General features: G+C 36.4%; 1 protein-coding gene and 1 long non-coding RNA gene across 5 annotated transcripts in view; one reads left to right on the top strand and one right to left on the bottom strand.

Moving 5' to 3' along the window:
- The window catches only part of CALCRL (calcitonin receptor like receptor), a 65,047-nt gene that overhangs the window by 15,038 nt on the left and 23,642 nt on the right, over positions 1-26,367 (bottom strand). For both annotated transcript variants that reach the window (XM_010713340.4, XM_031554129.2), the window contains 9 exons: positions 13,742-13,841; positions 12,581-12,725; positions 11,101-11,211; positions 10,105-10,217; positions 8,973-9,064; positions 3,888-4,014; positions 2,571-2,724; positions 1,298-1,358; positions 1,113-1,179 (listed from right to left, as the gene is read on the bottom strand). In XM_010713340.4, the coding sequence (XP_010711642.1) occupies positions 1,113-1,179; positions 1,298-1,358; positions 2,571-2,724; positions 3,888-4,014; positions 8,973-9,064; positions 10,105-10,217; positions 11,101-11,211; positions 12,581-12,725; positions 13,742-13,792 (921 nt within the window). In that variant the 5' untranslated portion in view covers positions 13,793-13,841. The remainder of the gene's footprint in view (positions 1-1,112; positions 1,180-1,297; positions 1,359-2,570; positions 2,725-3,887; positions 4,015-8,972; positions 9,065-10,104; positions 10,218-11,100; positions 11,212-12,580; positions 12,726-13,741; positions 13,842-26,367) is intronic.
- LOC104911628 (uncharacterized) overlaps positions 1-26,367 on the top strand; it is a 167,760-nt gene that overhangs the window by 133,773 nt on the left and 7,620 nt on the right. Inside the window, exon 7 of one of the 3 annotated variants that reach the window (XR_014884271.1) lies at positions 21,160-22,853. The exons of 1 other annotated variant lie outside the window; for it this stretch is intronic. This is a non-coding gene — a long non-coding RNA (uncharacterized LOC104911628). Of the gene's footprint in view, positions 1-5,693; positions 12,587-21,159; positions 22,854-26,367 lie in introns of those variants that run through there. One more of the 3 variants, XR_014884269.1, reaches the window with a different exon arrangement.

The following is a 26,367-nucleotide window of genomic DNA, read 5'->3' as shown; positions in this document are numbered from 1 at the left end:
CTGGAAAGGAGAAAGCGATCTTAAATACTAAGTCAATTAGTAAAGAGTGGTATCATTCTCACACTGCAGTTTTTGTTTTTGTTTTTTTTTTTTCTGCTGTTGTTTAAGCAATTATATCTCAGCTTTCAAGAGCTTTTCTAAAGCAACAGATCTGTGAAGTGACACCTACACAGAGGAAGTAATGATCCCACATTACAATGAAAGGTGAAATACGGTGCCGTTCAAGTCAGCAAAAAATAATATTGCTTTCTGAGAAGACAAGATTTCATCTTCTGTGTACACTGAAGAGAAGAAAAGTTTACAGGATTTAGATCTAGTTCTAGCTTTAAAAATTAAAGTACTAGTTAACCTGTCTTTAAGGCAACATGTGTGGACAACCTAACAGAGCAAGGTATTATCAGTAACATGTCAAGGGCCATAGATCTCAATAATATCATGGAGACTACCTCTGGCTTCCTGAGCAGAGGATCTCAGATGTGTCATGGTGTCAAAATGATCTACAAAATATACATTCACCAGTCAACTTCACTGTGACTGAAACGGAATCACAAGAACCACTGCATTTATGTAACAGTCTTCAGAGCAATTTCTCTTATGCATATAAGTGCCCCATGAACATCCAAAAACATTTAAAAGCAGACGAAGTTCATACAGATCAGAAACCAAAGTGTTTCTAAAGGTTACTTAAAGTTATCATTCTTAATTTCCTTGCACAAACTCAAAGTCATAACGAAAATCATTACACACACATTTAATATCTTTGCGAGATGAGCTTCAAGCTTCTGTTTAGTATGTCTATGTTAGCATTTTCTTTTATTATGAACTTATTTCGATTTAGAAATTAACTAGTGACTGAATTTATTTGGTTAAATTCAATCTTAGAATAATTTAAATATAACATTGATTTAAGTAAAGTGAAGTCTTAAATTACTTCAAATTTATTTATTCAGTAGCAAAGATTTGTATAACAGCTCCATAGAAAGGCCAAGACATAGGTTAAATGGGAATCCTGTAAATGAGTGACTGTTAGGAAAGAGCCTAAAACTACTTCATAAGCCACCAAGAACAATTTTAAAAAGTCAAGTAAGAAAAATTATTTGAAAAATGCCTACCAATAGAGCAGCACAAATAGGGCCGTGGATGATGTACAGCAAATGAGTATCAGAGCTGATCCAACAGCTAGGGAAAAGAAGCAAGGAAAGAAAAACATTTGGTATTTTGTTATCAGTTCTATTCCTTATTCTTCTCCTTAAACTGAAAATAATCATTTTGAAAGGCAATTTGAGATTCTACTTACTTGTCATTATAATACAAGCTTCGAGCAACAGCATGTATGCAGGCAGGGATCAATGGAAAACCTGCGAATACAAAACATTTTCTTAATATATAAACTTATTAGCCAATAAATAAATAGTTAACTCAACTTGCATCTTTTGCAGAGATCCTCCACCTCATCCAAATTATTTGTAAGTACAGAGCAAAAAAAGGATCAATCCAGTTTCTATTTTCCCAGATACACTAGAGAGGAGTGTATTAAACCTTATTCTCACTCTCCTATCCAAAAATCCATATCAATGTATAGAAAGAAAAGACAAATCAAAATTTATAATTATTTAGAATGCAACAATTAATATTAACACAGATGGTTTTCTGTAAATTTGCTACACTCTGCAGTAACGCTCAATGCTAAGTAAGATAAGTATACATATGTCTGTAACTGTATATAAATAACATGATTAACAATGTTAACTATGTTCGTCCTGGTGTTTTCTGGGTATCCCTAAGACAACATTCCTTGCAAAAATAAAGAAATAAAATTAAACAGGCTAGAAATCTGGCATGTACAAAATTTAAAAGAATAGTTATTTGAGGTGCTTCCCATCCTGGTGATACCTATTTTTTAGAAACCACTGAGTACAGGTTAGCTCAGCCTCATCTCAGCTGTGTCCACTGTGGTACAGCCAGTGACACAGGCACCGAATCACGCTCTAGCTGAATGTGCCCATGCAATAAGCTGAGGAAAAAGTCCTCACTCGCACTTTGTGCATATGCTGTTCTACAGTATCTGAAACCACCAGGTTTGGCTTGTTAATTCTAACACGGACATTACTTCAGGTTGTTAGCTACAGCTACTCTGTATTTGCAGAGTGAACAATACAGGTCAAATGGAACCGCTGGAAAAATAAGTTCTTAGCCATTCAGTTTTGACCCTCCACCCTAGACATGGCAAGACTTCTCTGAAAACAAACATTCATTCCTGAATAAATATCTTCAGATGAGGAACAATGAATAATTACTTCTTAATGTCTTTTTATAAGAGACTATTTTCTCTGTACAAAGGAGGAGTCACTTCCTGACAAAAGAAACAATCTCTCTTTCAGCAAAGATAGAGCTACATACAACTTCCTATATTCATATTTCTAGGCCTGTTAAAACATAACAGACAAAGAAGAAGGGCACGTTGTCATTGTTCAAATCTACCTCAGAGAAGCAACAGGACAACTGTTCAATTGCTCATGAAAAGGAGTTAAAGATAGCAATGGCTGAAAATACAGTGTGAAATTGCATACCCCAACCAAGAAGGTAATACCACATCAAGTGCTGTTTCTCAGCAAAAACAGCCACCACAATAAGAGTATGCAGGTAAATGCCTTCGCATAGCATCCAGAAGTAGTTGCAACCCATTAGGTACAGGTAGATAAACATTGACACTTTGCAGCTAACCTGTAGAAAAGAAAGCACAGTACAATATAAATTCTTAATTTGCTAAAATCACACAGAGAAGTACTTGGAAAAAATATTTTATTTTATAGATTTAAAATTCCATATTTTATAGTCACTCTATTTTAGCTAAGCAAATATAAGAAGCAAACATCCTCAGTGTGCTTGATTAATTGGGTTGGAAGGAACCTTAAAGATCATCTAATTCGAACCCCGCTGCAACCACGGGCAGGACTGCCAACCACCAGATCAGGCTGCCCAGGGTCTCATCCTCCTGGCCTTGAACCCCTCCAGGGATGGGGCTGATGACCACAGCACTCTGGTTGTGACCAATTATTTATCCATTTAATCGTCCACCCTTCAAAATCCATCTCTCTCCAGTTTAGAGACAAGAATGCGGTGTGGGACCATGTCCAAAGACTTGCACAAACCCAAGTGGATGACATCATTTGCCCTTCCTTTGTCCACCACAACTCAATAAGGCTTTACCGTGTTCTGCTACTTCACATATTAATGATTATTAGCAGCTAACTCAAGCCTGTTTTTCAGCATTTTTATGAGCTTTCACAGAAGAGAGAATTGATCTTTTTCCAGAAGCTGTTGGAATCAGGTATTTTTACCCCGTCACAGAATTAAAACTTATCTTCCACGTCTAATTAAAAATAAAGCCATAGTTAGGGATCTGTATGTGCATTTCAGCTCCTAGCCTTGCAGGAGTGGCTACTCATTCACACTTAACGCAATAAGAGAGAGACAAAAAGAATTTTCATTTCAACTCAAGATTGAAAGCAAAAGCCCTAAAAAAGTTGCTGAGAGAGCCAAAATACACTACCAAATTTCAGCTGTCACAACCTCACTGACATCACGAGAACAGGCTACTTTCTTGCAGTTGTTTCAGTGTATAAGTCATCTGTACAAATTCAGAAGAGTACTTCAGTACACTTAGTCTCTGAGGCTGCTTTATTATTTTACAACCTTAAACGTGAAGTGCCCAAATCACTGTTTGACATCTGTTGCAATACGTAGCATGGATGCATTATTATTGAACATTTTGCCCTTGCTTTACACAACATTTCATCAACTATACATGCTTCATTTATCCCTTCTACATCACTGAAATTTTTCACATACAAATCAACAAAGCTGCCAGATATACTTTCACTTACTGGATTAGCTGCAACTAATTCCTGATTGTTGGCAATTGCAGTCAGTGAAATTATTGTTACAACAGAGTTGCAAACAAAAGAGAAAAAGAGATTTTTATGTAGGGTAATCCTTTGGCAACTCAAACTCCTAGAAAAGAGAAAGAAGAACAAATGAATACACAAGGGGACAGCTATGCGTAATTGGGGACAACTCTGAAATTTTGTAATACTAAAGCTCTTTATTATGTACTCTTACATCAACTCTTTCTTCAACTCCAGTCCAAATTTAATAGAATGATGTGAAAGGCAATACCTTCCCTTAATCTCTAGTTCATTTGACAACAAGAGGAAAACAAATATGTTCAGTTCAAATACATTTACAACTAAGGACTTGCATAACAGTTTTTACCTAAAAATAATTTGGATACAGGTAATAACACGTTTCTGAAAACATTTTGCTTTTGTTAGTGTCTGATGACCTTCCAACTCAACATCACAACCAAGCTTGAGGAAGCTGTGTCAGTCTACGTTTCAATTTACTCACATCTGCCAAGATTTTTGGAGGGCAATTCTATTTTACTCACATTATTGGTCCCTTTTCTTCCGCAATCCTATAGCTAGAGATACCCAAATAAGTGAAGGAGTGAAAAATATTATCTTGGCTTATGTATAATCAAGTTATAAACAGAGTATGAAAGTCATAAAATACAATATGCAAAATGTTTGTGTTTATTTTCAACATTTCTTTTGAAACTTGCAATAGCATGTAAGACTAAAATATATTTTGAAGGGCTATTAAAAAAAATAATAATGCTTAATTACACCATTGTGAGACAGCATAGTTTTATCCTACTGATGATGTATTGTTGTAATCCCAGCTATTAATCCTGCTCAGAATGAAAGAAACCACAGGTCCAGACAATTGATGTACGTACTTGGCTGAAGAGCCACTGGAGTGAGGCTGCCATCTGTGAGATTATGACTGAACACCTCTAAGTCTGAATTCCCCCCTAAATGTAGCAATACTGCAGTGCTGAGGCACCTTGCTGGGCTTGCAATAGCCAGCCACTTTAGCTGCCAGTGCAGAGTAAATGGAAGGGGGAAATGGTTTGAGACTCAAAGAGGATAGATTTAGGTTGGATATAAGGAAAAAATCTTTTACAGGGAGGGTGGTGAGGCAGTGGAACAGGTTGCCCAGAGAGGTGGTTCATGCCCCATCCCTGGAGACTTTCAAGGCGAGGTTGGATCAGGCTCTGGGCAACCTGATCTAGCTGAAAGGAAGTTGGACTAGATGGTCTTCAAGGTCCCTTCCTACTGTAAGGATTCTACAATTCTGTGATTCTCAATTATACCCAACACTGAGCATAGGAATAGCAAATCTAACAGTGTCATTACAAGAGATAGGAGTGCTGTTCATTCAAGTTTTCCAAAGAAACTGATTTTTTCTAACAAACATCGAACAAAATTGGAGTTTCTGCAAATCTCACCTTGGAGCCATAAGGCATTTCCAGCCTCATGCCCCCAAATATAGGTCAGAGAAAGCATTCTAGAAACCAGTGCTGCCATACAGTGTGGCACACAGATCAATTCTGATCCTAGACTGTCTTCTGGTATCCAATCTTTATCTGACTGAGGAAAATACATATGGATATAAATTAAGTGGAAAAGTATACTTCATTAGGCTTCAAAAATACTTTTGTTTTTAATGTTGTTTTTAATGTTTGTGTGTTTAAACAACACATGAAGTTTGATTATCAAAATACGCTTAGTTTTTATATTCTTTGAATATGTATCTCTCTGCACTTTTTTCCTATATGGTTCATATAGAAAGAAGGAAAGCAGCACTGGATTCCAGCTAACAGTTTTGTATAAACAAGTCCTGAAGAACTCTGGAAGCCTGTCTGCTTATTGTTAAGATTCAGTGCAGAGGCAAGGAAAAGCACGTACAACTAATGGGGCCATCTCCCGGGGTCATCCAGCAGCTGTTCCTGTTGAATATTCAAACACACCCATCCACACCCACCTCCACCCAAGCAGAAAAGGATTGAGGGGATCACCGGACAAGAAACAAGAAAGCAAAACTGCTGACATTTAAAAATGAAAATTGCTTTTGGTAATAAAGGGATTTCTTCCTTACACACCCCACCCCTCCCTTTTCTGTTAGCCTTCCTATTTCCTCCTTCTGACTGTTTTTCTTAGTGACACTATGTCCTTTAATCATCTAATTCTCATAATGATTATCAGCATTCAGATGACCTATTATTGAATGTTTTACCCACGTGGCACAAAACAAAAAACAACAACAAAAAAAACCCTGTTAAATTATGTACTTTTATGTATTATAATTATGTATTTTTAATTTCACTTCTGTATGTCTTGGCACTATGGAAAAATTATTTCCAGAAGAAAAGAAGATGTCATTTTCTAATTTCTATTAAAAAAAAAAGTGAGATCCATATACACACCCAAGGGGAATTAGCCTTGATGCTTTGGTGAACTTAAAGTGATTTAAGACACCAATATCTTTCCATTTATCTTATCCAGTGTTTGTCCAGACTAAGTTCAGTGTTAGTAGACTCTGCAAGTGCTGTCAGATCACTGGGTGATGCTTCATCATCAGCTTCTCCTTTATTTCAGATTTTTTCCTTTCTCTCAATGCCCTGCTCTTTTAGGTTTTCTGTTAACTCACTTTTCCTTCTTTATGAAAGTAACCATGGAACTTTTTTAAGAAAAGTTATCTATGAAACTTATGAACAATTTTGAGTATGTAACAGAATGAGAAAGGAGAGTCACTGCAAATCACTACTCTTGTCTTCACTGATGATTTCTCTAGAAAGACTGGACTTCCTAGTCTGTAACCCATTTTAAAACAAAAATCCACTTGAGGAGCACAAGTCACTAATTGAACTGATATTTCCAATGATACAGTTCTCTGAAAAAAAAAATTCAAATAATCTGAAAAAAAAAAAGTTAAAATCAAGTAATTGATACTTGAAAAAGCTGAAGATTTTTGGGGAAAAAAAAAGCTGTCATTTTTCCTATGAATAAGTTTCCCGCTTCTCTAATTAAACCCAAAGATACTATACAGCAAATGTTGTCTGGAAACAATCTAAGAGAATAAATTCATAGGCTTCCCCACACAATAGCAAATAAATAAATAAATAAATAAAGTCCACCTGTTAAGAAGCTATGAATAATTACAGAAGCTTCAGCTGATACATAATGCATCCTGGTATTAATCTAGATCCTTAAATATTCTTCTGGTACTAAAAATACTTTAAAGGAACTGCACATCCCAAGAGAATTAACTTGTAGAGAACTTTCTTTAGTTTCCTTTAAATTCTGTAATTTCCTTTTATATCCCAACATAACCACAGTCTAGAAGTTATGGTGTTTGAGTCTAGATTAATTCCATGTGCTTCTCTGAAGACAGGATCCTTCTACAAAAGGGAGAAAGAAGTTCCTGGAGGGTATGACAAACGTAACAGTTATGATGGTAGTAAAGCAAACCACCTTTTTCTGTAGGAAGTGCAACAAGTGAAGATAAAATTGGCTTGGTTTGCATTTGTAGCACATAAAAATTCACTGTCTTGGAGCTTTTAAAATCATATTCAAAAGCTTTTTGCTTTTACCTTACAAATGTCTGGCAATGCATTTTTTTCTGCCATGTCAGATTTTTTTCATCTATTCAACTTTATTATGAGGTTCGCAATGAAGGGATCACATTTTTTAATGCAAAAATCAAACCTTGGGACCATCTAAAATTTTTATTTTGTGGAGGGAAAGTGAATTTGGAAATAGGAAAAGAAGTCAGAAACAGCTGAAAAATCATTTTAAATACATTTCAAAAAGAGGAACTATAAACTTGAAACACTCTGTAAGGAATTTATTCTAGTGCTGTTCCAGAACTTGGACAAATAACGCATAACTGAATTGGAAACACTACCTTCTGCCAGATCTGACAAAAAAGGGGAATTTTTTAGCAGGTATCTAGTACACCTACCAAATCAACTCAAAGTCCAGAATAAGAGAAAAGCAAAATCTGAAATAGCCCAACCATTACTGATCTAGGTGCTACTCCTATTTATGTATTAGGGAAAAAAAAACTAACAAAAAAAAAGATGAAGTGAAATGGAAGGGTACAGTGATGAGAAACCGCTAAGATTGTGAAATGGATCTATCGTAGAGCAGATCCCTCTCTTCCAATGAGAAACAATGCAGAAATGATTGAAGGAGTGCTAGTTAACAAGGAGAGCCTACACCACGCAATGCAGCATTTGGCAGAGAGAAAAGCTCGTCACTGACAGCTCTGCGCTTTGCCTCAGCTCTGCTCATGTGGCAACCCTGCAGTGACACTGGTTTCGGCTTTCTAAGCCTCATCATCTTACAAACACAAAAAAAGTGAGCAAAGCGTGAAGCAGACAATTTTTAAAGACCCACGTGGTATGCTGCAAGTTATGAAATTGGTTATGTTGGCAACACACTACTCAGGCTTGCTTGCAAGATAACATAGTAACTGCTAAAGAGTGGATAGAACAGAACTCTCACAAAAATAATACAATGAATAAGGAAAATTAAGATTATTTTTATAGTTGTCATTCCTAATGTTGGTCTTAGCTTTATTTTCTTCACAATTTATTGTGTTATGTGGCTATTTACTTCAGAATGTGACTTATATGCCATGTTTACACCATGTGTATGACTTACATACCATCAGTATTTTGGTTTCCATTTACTCTTTAGTAGGACCCATGCTTGACATATCCACATCTTAAGTTAATATTGAAAACAAACAAACAAGCAAAAAAGCAACCCTTCTCCATCAGAAATGCTTGTTTAGTAGTTGGGTGTGTTTTCTAAGTGCCATTTTCCCGATTCCCAACATCTGCTATAATTTTGAATTAGCAGATAGGGAATTCTAGGTTTTTGAGAAAAGAAACCTGAAATTTTATTATAACAGCATGTTCAATGCCAAACCAATATACTGATTTTTTTTTCCACTTTGTTGCTCCATTTAATTAATTGGGAAAGCCTGTGTTTCAAAAACATTGAAACTAGCATTGTTGCAAGCGCTAATATTTGGTAAAGAATTTTAAATATACTTACTTAAAGTAAAAGAATATGCCAAGAGAAATCAGAAGTGAGGCAATTGAAAGACCATGTCCTATGATGGCCAAATAATACAAGTTCAGAGCAGTCTGCAACAGAAGAATAAAACCAAGCACATGTGATTCATACAGAATTATTAAGGAAGAACATGCTTATACATCTCTTCTACTTACAAAATGACTGTAATAGGATCAAAAAAATCAAAACTTTACTGATAAATCCAGAATTCTGCCAATCATTATCTTACTAAAATCTCTTTCTATTGGGCAAAAACCAGATTCATTTAAAACACTTGAAATTCTCTCTTGGATGTTAAAAACATTAGGCTTTTAAATACACACTAAGTTTTTTCTGAGTATTTATATAAAAACTGGTCATTTTTACTACCGTGCTCAGTGCACTCCTATCTGAGAATGGATTCACCTATCGTCCATCTCTTAAAGAAAATAATGTGTTTCACATACGAATGTGTATTTTTTGCTCCCATAATTTTTTTCTCTAGTAAAGATATTTTCTTTGTACCAACCTTTTGTTTGAAGAATGAAAAAGAAATTAACAATGATTCCAAACTATCAAAGACTAAATGGAACAATCAAATAAATCTGCAGCCAAATTATAGTGTTATGAAAAGCTAGATAGAGAGCAAAATAATAATGAAGAACTGGTAAAGTTATCTTAGGCATATGTACAAGACGTTATCATCAACTACTTCAATTAATAATTTCAATGCTACCAATAATAAAATCTTGCTTTCAATTATGGAATCTGCCTCACAAATTTGCTTTTTTTGTTTTCAGTTACAAAAATCATCATCTTACACAGAAAAAAAATGAAGATCTTTAGGTTGAACCTTATATTACCATGATAAAGCATAATTACCTAGATTGTGTAAGACAGAATAATAGCCTGCATACATGGGCTCATACAACCCATACTGTACACGTTCACTGAACCTATTAGTCCAATTTCACGTTTGAATGGCTGCAGATACCGACTTGTGAAATCATATAAATAGATTACAGGTAAAGCTTTAAGAAATGTTATTAGATGAGACACTGTGCATGCCAGAATTGAAAGTTTCACAGATCAGTTTCTTGAGACTAGTGACATGCATTTATTCCTTTCCTACCTTCACTTTTTCATGCGTATAGATATTACACTGGGTGTAGTTGGTCCACGTCCTGTTGCTTTCTGGGTGTCTAAACCAGTTCCCACTTGGATCACAGATCTTTGTAACTTTTTCTACAGGCAGTCAGAGTAGTCGAAAAGAAAAAAAAAAGCAAGGCAAAAACACAACAGTCAGCAGTGAAGTTCTACTTCCTGATCCTCGTGTTTCATGAAAAAGATTGGCAAACAAATGACAGCTTTATTAATATGTCTAGAGAGATGTTGCTTGTTACTTGGAATTCTGAGAAACCAGAGGCGATTGCTTTTGCTTGGCAAGAGCAACTAATGATGTGTTTTTTCTTAAAAAAAAAAAAAACAACAACAAAAAACCCAACAACAACAAACATTTCCCTTCTACAAAATACAATCAAAATATATCAAACTGTTACAGAACTAACAGATGAAGTGACAAGGATACCTAAATGGCTACTTTAACATGCAAGATATAAATGGAAGTCTAACATCCTACCACTGTAAATTGAACAGGCAGGAAAACAACAATAGAGAAACCGCTCTAGAATCAGACGGGAGAATTTCCAGGACCACATAATGATTAAATCAAATAGAAACGGGCACCAAAAGACCCTGGGAAATAGCAAATGCAGCAGAAGCTGACAAGAGTGGAAGTCTATGACATTTTCCACATGCTCACACAGTGGCAAAATTCAGCTTACTGGAAAAGACTCACTTGTGGGAGAAACACTTGTTAACTTCAGCTGCCAAATTGAGGTAAAAAAAAAAATTACATTTCTGCTTTCCTCTCAGAAGGTAAAGCTCATCACCAAGAGCAAAGCTCTTCACTTTTCTGTGATAAAAGTAAAGTGCAAATAATGGATTTCAAGTTACTGAAATTCTGATGCGTTAGCGGCTTGAGTAAGGCAAAGAGTAGGCATCAAGCACCCAAAACCTTATTTCATTAAGCAATATGTTTATGTAGAAAGCCCATGCACACACTTACCTGATGGATTGAAATCCTGGAAGTAGTCGGGACAATGCTGTACTGATACAGTTCCTGCAGCAACATCACTCCAGCACAACCAGCCATCCCATGTCCTGTTACAGTAAGGACCTAGAAACAAGTGGACAACTGGTAATAAAATAACCCTTCCTAGCAGTCTTTCAAAAGTAAGGTATAACACCGGACAAGTTAAGTTTCTCTTTTGCACGCTTTGCTTTGTAAAGATAAAAATGAAATCTTAAAATTTACCAGCAGTTAATATTTCATGTAATAGAAACACTTCCTTTTAGGTATATTTCTCAGAATACATTTTAAAATCCATTACCATTCCTCTTGAAATTTTCTATCCCTACGGTTCATAAAACACGTTAGATCTAGAGCATGGAAGGGTAACATTCTCTGGGCAAAGCAAAGTAAACCAATTCAAACCAAAAAATGCACAACAGAGAGCTTTGAATTTTATCTGCCCTGACAGGAGGGTGATGATCTTTAAGGTTCCGTCCAATCCAAGCCATTCTATGGTTCTATGATTTTGCAAAGACCGTTTTACTGAATTTATTTACATTTTGAATGTATATCTAAGCTATATGTGTGTTTATTAGCTCACTGAAAACTAAGCGGTATCCTAGAAGCAATCAGAAAGCCTATCTGGGAGGCAGCCATGGTTTCTCTTCCTCAGAGATGAGCCTGCAGCTATTTGTCCCGTTCAAGGACAGGGATGTTGCAGTGTCCCTCAAGAGCCTGTTTTAATCCCTCACTGTACTCACGTAGATCTGTTTTAGAACACCTAAAATAAACTTCCTTTGAGAATCAGCTAGGGTTTTATAACAAATTTCTTTCCCAGAATACAAGCAGAATGACTGACCACAGATTGGAAAAATATTTCTTCTGTCTTCCTTCAGTCTTCTATTCAAAAAATAATACCACCTTCTCCCTGCTCCTCAAACTATCTCGAAGGCTCAAACACCATACATCCTCTACTTCTGATCTGGAGATTTTCCAATTTGTCCATGTTGTTCTGAAGTTGTGGTGCACAACTGTATGTGCCTGTACATAAGCTTCTACAGACATACTCTCATATCCATTTCTGGCCTCCAGATGCTTGTTTTCCTCACAGAAACATCTCAGAAGAGAAAAAAAGGTTTTGTAAAAGAGTGCAATTGCCTCTTCTCCCCAGAACCATTTAATATTTTCAGAAATTATAATGCAGAAACAGTCTCAATTTTTAAAATCTGAATATCCCTTTAACATTTTCTTATCAGAAATAAAAGATTCATGTCTTACAAGATGTAGAACAATAGACAGGTGATATACATCATATTACTTTAATGTTGTTTCTATAAAACTGTATAAAGAGCCTGAAAGAATGATTGCTACCAAAACGTGACATGAACATAAATGAAGGGTCAGGATCCTGAATTACTTTAATTATATGTTGGGCACTTCCCTTTGGAAAATCTTATGAAAAATTAAACTCTACCTTCTTTCCTATGAATGGGATCTTGCATAATTTTCTGGTAGCATTCATACTGTGCTGTCATAATTTTATTCCGTGTAAAACTCAGTTGACCAAAGTCCTCTGTCATATTTTGATGACCTTCAGATGGAATAGCAGTGGCAAATAACTAGGAAGAAAAAGACTTCTTTTAACATGTCACCTTTTTTCAACCAATTTTGAAACTACAACTCACATACCAACCGATAATAAAAATTCAATTTCTTAAAATATTGTATTTGAAATATAATTTTACTGAAGCCAAGTGATTTTCAAATCTTACTACTGATAAGCTGATATTGTGTTTTTCTGGCTAATTTAAGAGTTCTTATTATGAATCTTGGCACAAATGACCTGTTTGAGCACGGCGGAATAAATATTTGCAAGACTCATAAAAAATAATTAAAAAATGCAAAGACACCATGGAAACAATCAGAAGTGCATAGACAGTTTTTTCAACATACAGTGAAATATATACGCGTCTATTTTAAGAGGCATTTCGATCAGAAACAAAATGATCCTTCATGACAAGACTGCCCATAAACTCAAAGCTTTTGATTTGCTTATAAGCTGGCTCATTTATCTACGGTCTTGTGAAGCAGTCAATCTTCAGAATACAGAAAAGTATTCAAACGACATGAAATCCACTGAGGTAGTTTTTCAAAATAAAGCATGCACACACACAAAAGCGAATCTTGAACTTTCAACTACATTTTTAAAGAAGTAGCAAGTTTTACCTGAATCGACTAAGCTTCGTGGAAAATAAAACACTTGCAGATAGAAATACTGTATCTTTCTCACGCAAGTGGTGAAATTCAAAGTTCCTAGGATTTCCTTTGAATCTGTGTGATAAGTCTTCCCCTCTCTTCCATGAAATAACACTATTACTTATATGTCACATGTCATCTGTTACCATAAACTTCTATGCTAGCAAAAGATATGTTTGGTTCAGCAGAGGCAATTACTATTACTGTTCCTTAAATAATGGAAATAAAAGGAAGACCTAAGACAGATAGTAATCCTGCTCTGCAGAAACTGTATTTGAATACATCATTACTTTATAGAAAAACAAAAATTCCTATAGTAATCTGTACAGCCTTGTTCAAACTGATACTGATTCAAAAAACAAAAAATGATAAAACTCACCAAAGTAACTGAGACGAAGAACAGCAAGAATGTGATCCGGTTTTTTGTCATTTTTATATCTGACGCAGTGTATTTTATGTTGTGATTGAATTAACTCAAACTGCCATGGAAAAAAATATAGGAAAAAAGTTATTTCATGAAAGCAACAGCTGATGAATGACTTCATATTTTCTTTATGCAGTAGAACAAATCAGTGGAGGTCCGCCCAATTTTTATTTCACCTAGTGTCTTTTGACATACACGGAGATGCACAATATCACGTAAAGAAAATGCATTCAGTTCACCATAGCAAATTCCAGCAGCTAGATCTTGCCTGCACCAGCACGTCCATCCCTCACAGTTCAGGCAGGAAGGGCCCACCCATGGCCTCAACTAATACCACGTGTTCAGAGGGTTTATCTCAATTTGGTAGCCGATATCAACTCTAACAGACAGACAGCAATTAACAGGTCCCAAAGGCCAAGATCTGAGTTGCCTACTTAATTCAAAGATTGAACTGCTACTGAAGCAAGAGGGCTGCTGCTGTCCGAATATCTTCATGCAAACCTTCCTCCTGACTCAAGGCATATCTGACCTTCGATCATACTTGTGCTTGTTTTTGGATGTTTTTTTTTTCTTTTTTTTCTTTTCCAGCATCACAACCTACAATTGGTGCACGAGAAACAAGTGGTAGTACATTGCCCAGCACAGAGAATTTTACACAAGGCTAATACTTCTAGAAGACTCATTCACAAAAAGCAAGCATTCTGTATCTACTTTGCCAATACAGTGACACTGAGTCTTCTTAACTGTAATTCAATAAACAGCAGTTTGTAGGCTGTACAGACTAAAGATACAAGATTACTGTTGTTTACTGTAAATTTTGATAGAAATAAAATAAACCTTTAAAATCAGTTACTGCTTTCCCATTTTAATCCAGAGTTAAGACTGTCTCAGTGATCCTCCCTCTATTTTTACTGCTGGAATGCAAGCATCTAATACTGATTGCTGGAAATTGCCCAGGTAATTCAGTGGATTTCAAATATGCTGTTTTGAAGTTTTTTTAAAGATTAAAAGGAAGAGCAACCGACATACATAAAATATATTTGCAATGTAATCCAATAGTTCTTTAGAAAATCTTTATCTGATGAGAACTATAGTGAACTGCTAATTGCAGAAATCACCATCTGTCACACAGTACGGCAGCTTTTACGGACTTTGTTACTAAACACATTGTTAAATAAAAACATCTAAATATCCATTTTTAACAACTGAACATCAAGTGAATACAAAATATAGCTGGAGACACCTAAATTAGTAAAGACATGATATGCTTTCAATTGTATGGAATAATTGGGACAGGAGTACATTAATTCAAATCTGATAAAATTCTTAAGACATTTTTAGTTGTGCCTATTTACCTGGGAGAGAAAGAACTAAAAGACTAGCATTCTAAGAAAATCAAAATTAACTACTTGGATGGAAAGAAATACTGTAATTGTCTCCTTCTCTCTTCAAGACCTGCCAAAGCACATTTGCAGAGGTTTAAAAGCCATACAGAATGTTCACAGAACAAAGAGAGCAATCGAGTAGAACAAAGCAATCATTACTTATTATCCATTTCTTTGGTTTTTTTGCATATGAAGGAGTTCAAAATAATTTTCCCCACAATAGTTCCAAAAATCCTTTTGCTACAAGAGATAGTGGATGAAAAATTTAAAATGACGATTTAGATATGACCTGTGTTTAACCTTACATTTCTTTACATATATATGAACAACAGCAGAATTTATCTGTTTTTCTTCACAGTCCATGACTATTTCTGTTTTACAATATAAAAAGTCACCCCTTAGATCAGTTCCTTTAAGAGTCTGTATCTAGTGGTTATGTAGACAATGCCTATCAAATGCTCCAGTATCCAGCATTAAATTATTAATTCTCCTCAAGCGATAAAAGATTCAGTCTGTTATTTTCACAATGCTTTCTATTTGTTCCTTGCAATTACTAACTTGTAAATACAAAAACTTATGCATAGAGGAAAAAAAATATCTTCCCAAACATTACTACTGGATTTAATTACAAAATGCAGGGTGAGGGTCATTCAGATGCCTATTTCAGCAAATCATTTTGGACTTCAGCAAAGCATTTCTTGCATCATCAGATGAATTCGTTCTACGTTTATTTCAGTTGGATAGGACAAGAGCTTCCACAGCAAGATTAAAATCTTTCTTAGCAATGGACAGCAATATACTCTGTTATTGAATGAGGTAGCAAGACAGTATTCTTGACAAAGTAAGGTTGTTTTTATATAGCATCTGTTTTGATGAGCTGAAAAACTAATACAATTCTCAGGACTCTCATAACTGGGAGGCATGAGATGCACAGGGCAAAGAAGTTAATAATAAAAGAACCCATTGTTAGATTTCTTTAAACAATAATGCGTCCCAAGGTGCTGTTCTACTATTACACATCTTCAACGATTCTACTTGTGGGGAAAAGTGGATATTTTTATTAGACCAAGATAAAATTTGAGTGTAATGGTAGTTAACCTGTGGGAAAAGATGGTAGGAATCTATGCCGAGTCTCCGACATCACTCACTGTGAGCCACTGGGCACAACCTTAGAACTAACAGTTCTAGTGCCCCGCCTGTTTTCCAAGAAATCAGTGGAATGAGAAGGGCAAATTTCAATAGCAATTCATATCTCTAAAATTTCATATTTTTTTTTTTTAATGCATGTTGATGTCATGGGAGCACAAAAACTGGAAAAGGGGAGAAAAACAAAAGAAATAATAACCAATCCCCCCAAAGTACAAAATAAACCAAACTAAACAAACCAAAAAAACAACAGCAAAAACAACAATAGGAAAAAAAGAAACAAAACATTTGAACAGCCTGCTTTTTGTCTTCATTACAATCCCCAAAAGAGAATGCACAAGACCATGCTGTGTTTCTCACTGATAGCGGTGACCTCTACTGAAGAATGACTTCAAAAGGAACTGCAACGTAGCCAAAAGGGTCACTGGTACAGCTTTAGCAGATGTTCACGTTTCTCTTCCTCCTACTTTCTCTACAGTGCCATCCATCCTGCCTCATCAGCTGCTTCTACTTTTAATCTTTTCCCACTCTCCCAAGAATAAATGTCACCCTTGCTGAGTTCCAGACACTTCCCATTTCAATTATACAGCAAAAGGGTAAAAAAAAAAAAATAATAATAATAAAAAAAAAAAAAATTAACAAGCAAAAAAATAACAATTTTTTTGAACTTCAATCATCTGACTGCATTTAATACATCAAGAAAATACACAGGCTTTTACCTTAAGCACCTGCACTTTAGCTTGACTTGAAGTCAAAATGCATCTCTGTATGTGTGAGATAGGAGAGAGTGTTACTGACATAATTGTACCTACATTCATCCACGTGCACAAATGTATTTCACAAATTCTCTGGTAATCTGTGACTCTCCTGAGAAAAAATTTCCAGTAAAAATTCCATTAGCTTGCAACGATGCTATAACATTGCAACACTGAAGTTGAATGTGCAAATGTAGATGTATATATCCTTCCTCTCTGCTGAAAGTGGGAGTGCAAATGGCTATTTTCTTGACAAAAAACCCCACCCTCTTCCTGTTATTCTAGCACTCCCTACTTTCTTGGGGCTAGCACTCTCCAACCAGGTATTTATTTCTGGTTCTTTTTAGAGATAGGGATACAGTTCAAAGTATTTCATTCCCTCAGGCAAGGTTTGGTTCTTTCAGCCCAAGGTATAGCAAAAAAAAAAACAAGTTGGAAAACGTCCAACCCTTTCCAAGCATCCCTAATGTGAGTTGCTGTATTACACTGTTAGAAAATTCCAGGAGCCCCCACGCAGAGTTACGGAATCACTTCTCTGGTCACATAAGCTTTGGGGGAAAAGTCTCTTCTTATTCAGAGGCACATTCTTTTCTAACTACAATGGCTTTTGTGCACCATATTATTCAGGACTTTTTAGTCCTGAAAGTGAACTACCTCCAAACTTGCACAGAGTCCAATTCAGGGCAATCTGGAAATCCTCCTAACCAGGTAAAATGCTCTTTTATTTCTGAAGGGACTTTTGCTAAATAATTAATTAACTGCTCTGATGGTATTACACAACAGTTCACACCTGTATGTGTAGGAATTTCTCCATCCTCCTAATAATTATGAGGATAATTAAGGAAACTAAGAAATAATGGCCACAGAACAAATGTACTGAACACTGGATAGAACAGTTTCATGACAGAATTCTTTGCTCCCTACTGCTACTTTTAACTAAGACCCAAGCAGCAGTAGTTGCAGACTCCTAGAACAGGTGAGACAGTAAACTGAAAGACTGATTCTGAGACAACTTCTATAGTATAGAAGAACTCTTCACAGCTTCCTACAAACCTCACTGCACTGTTAATCAGGTTTTTTAAAACAACAGCAAAAAAACCACTTGTTCATTTACATACACTGAAATCCATAAGTTGCTGTATTTTACAATAAACAAAATTTAACTTAAATATACCGATTTAAAACACTGATAGGACTATCCTGTGAATGCTGGCATAACTGCTATAAGGCAGTGCTTATAAAATTACCATTGCTGCACTCATTCTTTGAAACTTGTGTGAGCACCACTCTTCAAATCAGATAGGATCACATCATGAAAAACAGATTAACACAAGTAAAAACAGAAATGCTTCCAGTACCATTCTGAACTCCTTCAGAGGACTGGGATAGATCACTGTGCGTACCACTGGCGGGTAATGGGCAGCATCAGAAATATGCAGCAATACAAAGAGTTTGCCTAAGAAATGCAGCAGCACATATAAGGATCAATTGAGATCCCTTCATCTCAGAAAAAGCCTGCTTACAGGCCTACTGAAGATGTCCCCAGGTGGACTGATAACAACAAAAAGATGTGCAATATTCTTCGCATCACCATAAAATAGAATAAAGAAAACAAACTCGAAGTGCAGCAAGCCCAGTTTCTTTCAACTTTTCATTCTCCAGACTCACATCACTTCTCACATGCACGGAGACATCTTATATAAATGTCAAATCCGTTGCTCCACATGTTAACTTTTCTCCCTCTTTTTATTTTCCTTTCCAACAGTTTTTTACTACAAAGTAGTTGTGGTATGACAGCATTTACTCTCTTCTCGTGGACTAAAAGAAGAAATGTATGAAGCAGAAACAAAGGGGCATATCCCATATTTATGGATTTATTATTTTGTACCAACTTCATCATGCATTTAGTAATAGTATAGCTCAATACAAGAGCATTCTCTGCTCATTCCTAGAACCACACATACTGTGTGTTTCAAGGCCCACTTACAGGCTTACAGCAAGCAGAAAACTAGGTTTAGTTCCCAAGACGTATCATATCTTTTATTCTATTAGCATTCAAATTGTTTGGTTTTTTTTTTCACCACTCTAGAAGCTTGCCAGAGGCCTTGCAGAGATTGCAGAACCATCTGTAGATAAAATTACACAGATTAAATTACTACTGTGTACTTCTTCCCATTAACAGCTTTTGGCTACCATTCATATAAGTTTTTTCTCCCACTTCCAAGAGATTATACTAGCAGTTACTGACATCACTGTTGTCCATCTATAACAATTTCTAAAATTATAAGAATGTACCATAAATTGATGGTGGTGCTAGTTCTCTAGGCTATATATTACAGTTAAAAAACAACCAAACTAACCAACCAAAAAAAAAAAAAACCCAAAAAACCACAGCCCACACAAAAACACAAACAACCCACAACAAAATTGTCATAACAACAGTTTTGAGATTAAAACTTGAACAGGTTTCTTCCCACTGAATATTCAGCAACTTCTGCCCTCAGGCATCGTCTCTCCTCTTTACACAGCAGACTGCAGAGCTAAGATGGCTTTGTGTCTTTGTCCATCGCACCAACTTGGCTCTTTAAATCTACACTGACAGGGATTCTATTGACAAAAAAGGATGCATACCTTTCAAGTATAGCTGTTAGAAATACAAAAACATTTCCTTCTTTTGTTCTTGCATAGACAGACATTCTCTCCGCCTCTGTTTCAATGCCTTTATTATAGATGACTGAAGTTCTACTCTTCCCCCTGAAATAAGTTGAACTTTCTATTGACTTAATAACATACGAAGCCAGCAGTACGAAATGCTGCAATTGCACATGGAAGAAATGGAATGACTCAATTACAGACTAACAGAGCTAAAATTCAGCAACTAACTGTGCCAAATAAATGCATCATATGAATGTTAGAAATATTAAAGCAAAATAACAATACTCCACACTTCCAAAATAATTTCACAATGTTTTCTTGGTTATATTTTCTAAATGAAAACCACTATCAAAGTCTGACAGCATGATATAATATAAAACTTCCTTACATCTACCCTAAAAAGAGATAACAAGAACTGCCAGCAAACATAAAATGACCTTTACTATTGAAATCAGTTTCCCAAGAACGCACACTTTTACGTATTTTATCAAAATAAAATTATAATAAAAAAGCAGGATAGTATTTTCTCCACTAATCACATTTTCAAATGATTGAGTTTCATTCATTTAGTGCTTGTTTTACAGTTCCTGCCTCATACTGCCTGGGCCTATGATCCTACTGGAATCATAGAATGTCACAGAATATCCCAAGCTGGAAGAACTCTTATTTCTTCATTCCAGCTGTTTATTCAAGCAGGGACTATCTTTAATATTTTAGGCTAGGCCTTCATTAAATATTTTATTCCAAAGGCTCTATCTTTCTTCCTGTCTCCTTTTACAACTCCTTGGAGCTTGAATACAGGACAAGGATTTGCACAGACAACACTGCCATTCATAGAGTTGCTACAGTAAGGACAAGTTTCATTCATCCCTAAAGAGTGTGGCACAAGCCTAAACTGAGAGCATGAAGACAGAGAACTGACTTCTTTGCTATGATTGAGAGAACTGAGAGCTTTGACAACATGCTCCAAACAAGAATGTTTCTCATCTTGCTTTCCACTCAGCTTGCATCTGCTGATATTAATACCACAAAGAGTAACCTGCAATAAATCTCAGCAGCAGTGCATATTGGAAGGGTGTACAATGCGAATTTTATCCTGTAGCAGAGAGTCTTTGCCTGCTTCTTTTCTTTCCTCTAGCAGCTTCTTCGTTCTCTCACACTTCGCTCCCTGCTCCCTCCTTTCCCAACTGGGAAATACAAGGGAGTTTATTTCAAATATTTTATTTTAAACAGTACAGCTATAAGATTAAATTTTATATGTGAAAAATAAGGCATATTAAGCTCTCTCCTCCAAATATTTCTGCACTTCCAGAAAAATCAGTCTCTCTGAATTTAAACAATGACAGCATGAATTGATGACTTCATCAAATAGACATGAAGACAATTCTACAAAAACTCTCACTCAGATGTTTGACGTTCATCTATTTTCCAGACGCTGCCTCTTCACAAGTGCAGAGAGTGAACTGCTGCGCTATGTAAGTCTTGCAGGTGGTGTTTTTATTTGACGGACTGCTGCAGCTTACCAAGTAAGGACCGAAAAGAAATCCAAAGGTTTCTCTGTGAAAATGGTTACAGCTTGAAGCCATTTACTCAACCGGTCCCCTTATGAAAGCTTCGTTGTTGTTGTTCATTAAAACAAGTTAATTTTACAAGAACAGTATTTTTGTAGTTCAAAGACTTTACTCAAGGTCAGAATAGGAACGGGAGAATGGATTAAGCAAAATGCATTAGGACTTTTGTTTTTTTTCCAAGCTTACTGATCACACTTTTTGTCACTGGCCTCAAGCCAGTTTGGCAATTACTTGTGTTCTGCGAAAGTCACAGGTCTTAAATCAGAAGTTCTCCCAGATTCACGTATAGAAGTGTGAATGCTTTCACAAAAACACAGACAGAAATGCTCTAAATTTTTTTTTAAATCAAGTTTCCTTATATGAAGTTTTATATAAGCATTATTTTTTAGGTGGTACACAGAACACTAACAACTCAGAGCAGGACGGAGAGAGAGCAGGTGGCCAGGAAAGGGAACTGCTCATGCCAGCATAAACACAGTGTTGCAGTAACCACCACATTAGAGCCAGCATCCTAAATTTGAGTTCACCTTTGGTCATTGACTTCAATACAACGGATAAAGCAAACAGAGGTAACTTGGCAAAGGAAGTATCTGAAGCACTATCATCTTTTGATTTGGGGTCGATATACATATATATTTTGAGAAGCCCAACCAAGCAAAACATAATATAAAGAAACAAAACACTCCCACAGTTTTCATCTTGTCAGCAGTAATAATTGGTCTCACTGAAAATTAACATTCAGACAGAAGCTCATTCTGAATATTGACATTTTCACTCATAGAAAATTTCTGATGCATTCACTATCCAAAAAAAGTTCAGATAAATTTAAGGCAATTAAAAAAAAGCTCAGCTTAGCATACTTAATCAAAACAAAATAAACGCCCAGCTACTTCAAAGTCTTTACCAGGTCAACCTAAGCCACCACAGTTCAAGTCATTTCCTCTTTCAGAACACATTTAAAATTTCACATGCCGAAAGTCGTAAGAGCAAGATCTGGTATATTTCAGCCTTTGAATATTAGACATTACAAGTTATACTGTGCTAAATTATCAAAACTATTAATCTTTACTGTAGCAAAAGCCAAGAAAAAGCGGCAGCCAAAACCATTCTTTTGAATTCTAGCAGTTTGAAGCCTGTCTTCTTTCCTTTTTAATTGGCTTGTTATTACCCTTTTTTTCCCTATGCTTTTTCATCTTTTGTATTTCTCAAATGGCACTTTATCAACAAATATTTTAATTGGACTCATATGGAGCGTGTTAGCCATAAAGGAGATTTGTGAGATTCAAAATGTTAAAAATCAGTAGTAGTTAACCCCAACAGTATGGAAAGTATCATAAAACATTTTGAGTTGGGAGGGAACATTAAGGATCATCTAGTCCAACTCCTCTGGAATGAACAAGGGCAGCCACAGCTAGATCAGGGTGCTCAGAGCCCCATCCAGCCTGGCCTTGGTTGTCCTCAGGGACAGGACATCGGTCACCTCTCCGGGCAATCTCTTCCTATGCCTCACCATCCTTACTGTAAAAAAAACCTCTTCGTTAAGCCCAAAATAAATATCCCCTCTTTTAGTTTGAAATCATTTCCCCTTGTCCTGTCACTACAGACCCTGCTAAACAGTCTGTCCCTCATCCTGTCCTTTCAGAGAAGTTGTTCCATCCCTTGGATCATTTTTGTGATCCTTCTCTGGATGCATTCCAACAGGTCCACATCTCTCCCAAACTGAGGACTCCACATCTAGACTCAGTACTCCCGGTGACATCTCAGCAGTACAGAGTAGAAGGGCACGATCATCTCCCTTAACCCACTGGCCATGTCCAAGCCTTCTGGACTGCAAGGGCACACTGCTGGCTCATGTCCAACTTGCCATCCACAAGTACCCTCAAGCCCTTTTTGGTAGGGCTGTGCTCCATCCTTACATCTCCCAGTTTGCACTGACAGCAGGGGTTACCGTGACCAAGACGCAAGACACTGCACTTGAATTTATTGCAGTTCATGAGGTTCACCTGGGCCCATTCCTTGAGCCTGTCTAGTTCTCTCTGTATGGCATCTCCTCCCTCGAGTGTGTCGATCACACCACAGTTTGGTGTCATCCACAAACGTTCTGAGGGTGCACTCAATCCCACTGTTGATGTCATTTTTGAAGATGTTGAAGAGCACTGGTCCCAGTACTGATTCCTAAGGTACAATACTTGTCACCAATCTCCATCACCATTCACTACCATGCCTTTTCAGATATCACCAACAGTGGCTTGGTGACTATTTCAGCCAATTCCCTCGGGACTCAGGGGATGCATCTCATTGAGATCCATAGGCTTACAAATGTTTGGGTTCCTCGGGTGGTCATGAACTTAATTTTCACTTAAAGTAGGAGGAACAATGCTCCCACCTTCCAAACTCTGCTTGAGTGTGTAGAGCAGACACCAGAGAAGACTGAGGTTAAAAAAAAAAAAAAAAAAAAAAAAGTTGTTGAATACCTTAGCCTTCTCTTTGTCCATTGAAAAATTCCCTCCTACATATTCTTTAAAAGTCTACAGCACTGAATAATGTTTTCTAGCTGTTTATCCACCTATACAAGTCAGAGACATAAGTCTTGACTTCCAAAATCATGGCCTATCTCTCTGAACAAGTATACATAGAAGAACAAAAGCTTGTGAATGACTCCTAATGACAGAAAAGAATGAAAGCACATACTCAAGAGACAAATTAAGAAAACAGCAAAATGAAAGCTTTCAGCTTTACATCTATAACCAGAGACCTTATTATATCTCTCTCCTCATTTTCCTCACAGACCAGGTGCAGGGGTGGTCTTAAAGTAGCCATAAGTAGAATGACCAATAAAAGGGTGGTTTTTTTAATCCCTCTACACATAACTCCTTCAAGTGCTACAGCTATAATAACTCATGGATGATTTTTCAACCAATCTGAATTAATATTAGTGTGGACAAATACAGGAAACTATTATCCACCAATATTTCTAAATGGGAAGTCCCTTCAGCTTCATCCGCACTGTACTACATTCAGAGGAATATTCACATCAGCACAACTCTGACACAGTCTCAAGCTTCTAAGTGTAAAAGAAACACTTTTTTTTTTTGCAAGACTTACTGTCAGTTTTAAGAAGAATTGCAGGATCAGAGTAATTAACTAATCACCTTAACAAAAGGAGAAGTGAAATCCTTCAAAGAGGAATCCAAGTGCTACCAAGTGACTACACTAATCTTATGGATAGACCCATAAGTGGCCTTAAATTTGAGCTAACATCCTGTTCTATTTTTATGCTGTTAACAGGAAGGTGATTCTATGCCAACGAAAAAGCTCTACTTGAAGAGATTATGCTGCAGGGAAACATGTTAGAAGTTTGAAATAGCAGAAGCAGTTGGTGTGTCACCTAACAATTTAGCTGGCATGCAGTCTGTAAGCACACATATTTCATGGCCAAGCACCACACTATTTCATCTCCTCTTAATGAGAACTGCAAAGATGACCATTAATAGGAATCCTATTTTAGGCACGAAGTATTGCCTTTTTCCTCTTTTTCGCAGTGCATTCCATCTGTTTCACATGGCCGTGTAGTAACACTGCGGCAGGATGAAATGTATCATTGCACATTATCACATAAAATCCTCCTCTCTTTGTGAAGCACAGATTTTACAGACAGTGCCAGCTGCAATCTGTAGGAAGCAGCCTGAATGTTTCCATGAATTCAGTTAAAGATCATATGCTCAGGGTGTGGCCGTGGGAAAGACTGGTGTATCTTACACACAGTCCCAGAAGTCCAATTAGTCTTCCTTTAATTACAAACAGACTTTTCCATATCCTTTTGCACTATTCCACCCCAGCTTACCTGATTGCAAACCCAATTAAAAATATTAGTTAAGAACATTACAATACAACAGATACTGGACACAATTTCACAGCCTTGATCAAACCTAATCTCTCTTGGATAAGGTATTTCTCAAGAACCAAATATTTAGTTCCAAATGTAATAAAACATCACAAGCACTATGGCCACAGCACAGAGGAATGAGAATCATGCACAGCTATTCAGTTCATTAATTATGTATAAATTCTACTTATATTTCATTCACATATTTAAGCTCATTGTCTCCCCGTCAAACGTAGAAATATCAATAATATTAAGGCACAAAATTGTTGTGGAAAATCTCAATTAAGGATTGTCCAAATGGCAAGCAACTGAACATTTCCACTATAAGCATGGAAAACGAAGACGTCTTTAATGTAGGCATGCATCTTTTCTGCAAATTCATGTCTTGCATTTATTTTCCTAGATTAAAAAAATAAATAAAAATAAAAACCTATAAAATTCTGATAGTGACTTAATTGTTCTCCATTAAAATAATCCTGAGGTAAATAAAATGTGGAATTCTATAGGAAGCTTTGATAATGTTTACTAAAATTAAATTAAAACACATTCTACAGATCAGTGCTTGCCCTGATTTGCCAGTTTCTCAGTGTAGTTACAGTACTCACTTTCAGTAGGCTTGCAGATCAACTTTAATAGCAAATATTTCTTAGACTAAATTACCCAAAGTCATTATGAAAAGATCATCTCTTGCATTTTTCCACCTTTTCCTGTGCTTTTCTACATAAGACACCTTCAAAGGATCATCCAATGCATATGCTCCCATTTTACTCAGAGGATTTGAACTTGCGTCCCCTCCTCATCCCCCTCAAAGCTTTGTGTTTTTCCTGTTCCATACAGTGTGCAAAACTTCAAATTACTTTCGCTGAGAAATTTTGTTCACAGCTGCTTGCTTGGCAGAGATTTGGTTGTGGGGCAGGATAGGGGAAGACAATTTTCCTAGCAATGGGGAAAAACAGAACAAACTTTCCTCATCAATGGCCTTGACATTGCTGGAGCCAACGGAAACCACATCACCAAACCGATTCCATGCAAGGGAACCATACAGAAACAAACAAAACAAACATCTCCTGCATTTATATTGAGGTAGCTTATGCCAAGCTTCCTTTGGTGAAATGCAGATTTCTCCTGCATGGGCTTCCTCTTGCTGTTGATAGAGCAGGATATTTGCTTAAACTCAGCAGGT

Source organism: Meleagris gallopavo, chromosome 7, assembly GCF_905368555.1.
Source record: "Meleagris gallopavo chromosome 7, MGAL_WU_HG_1.1, whole genome shotgun sequence".
Taxonomy (NCBI): domain Eukaryota; kingdom Metazoa; phylum Chordata; class Aves; order Galliformes; family Phasianidae; genus Meleagris; species Meleagris gallopavo.
This window is presented reverse-complemented; position numbering and strand designations above follow the sequence as displayed.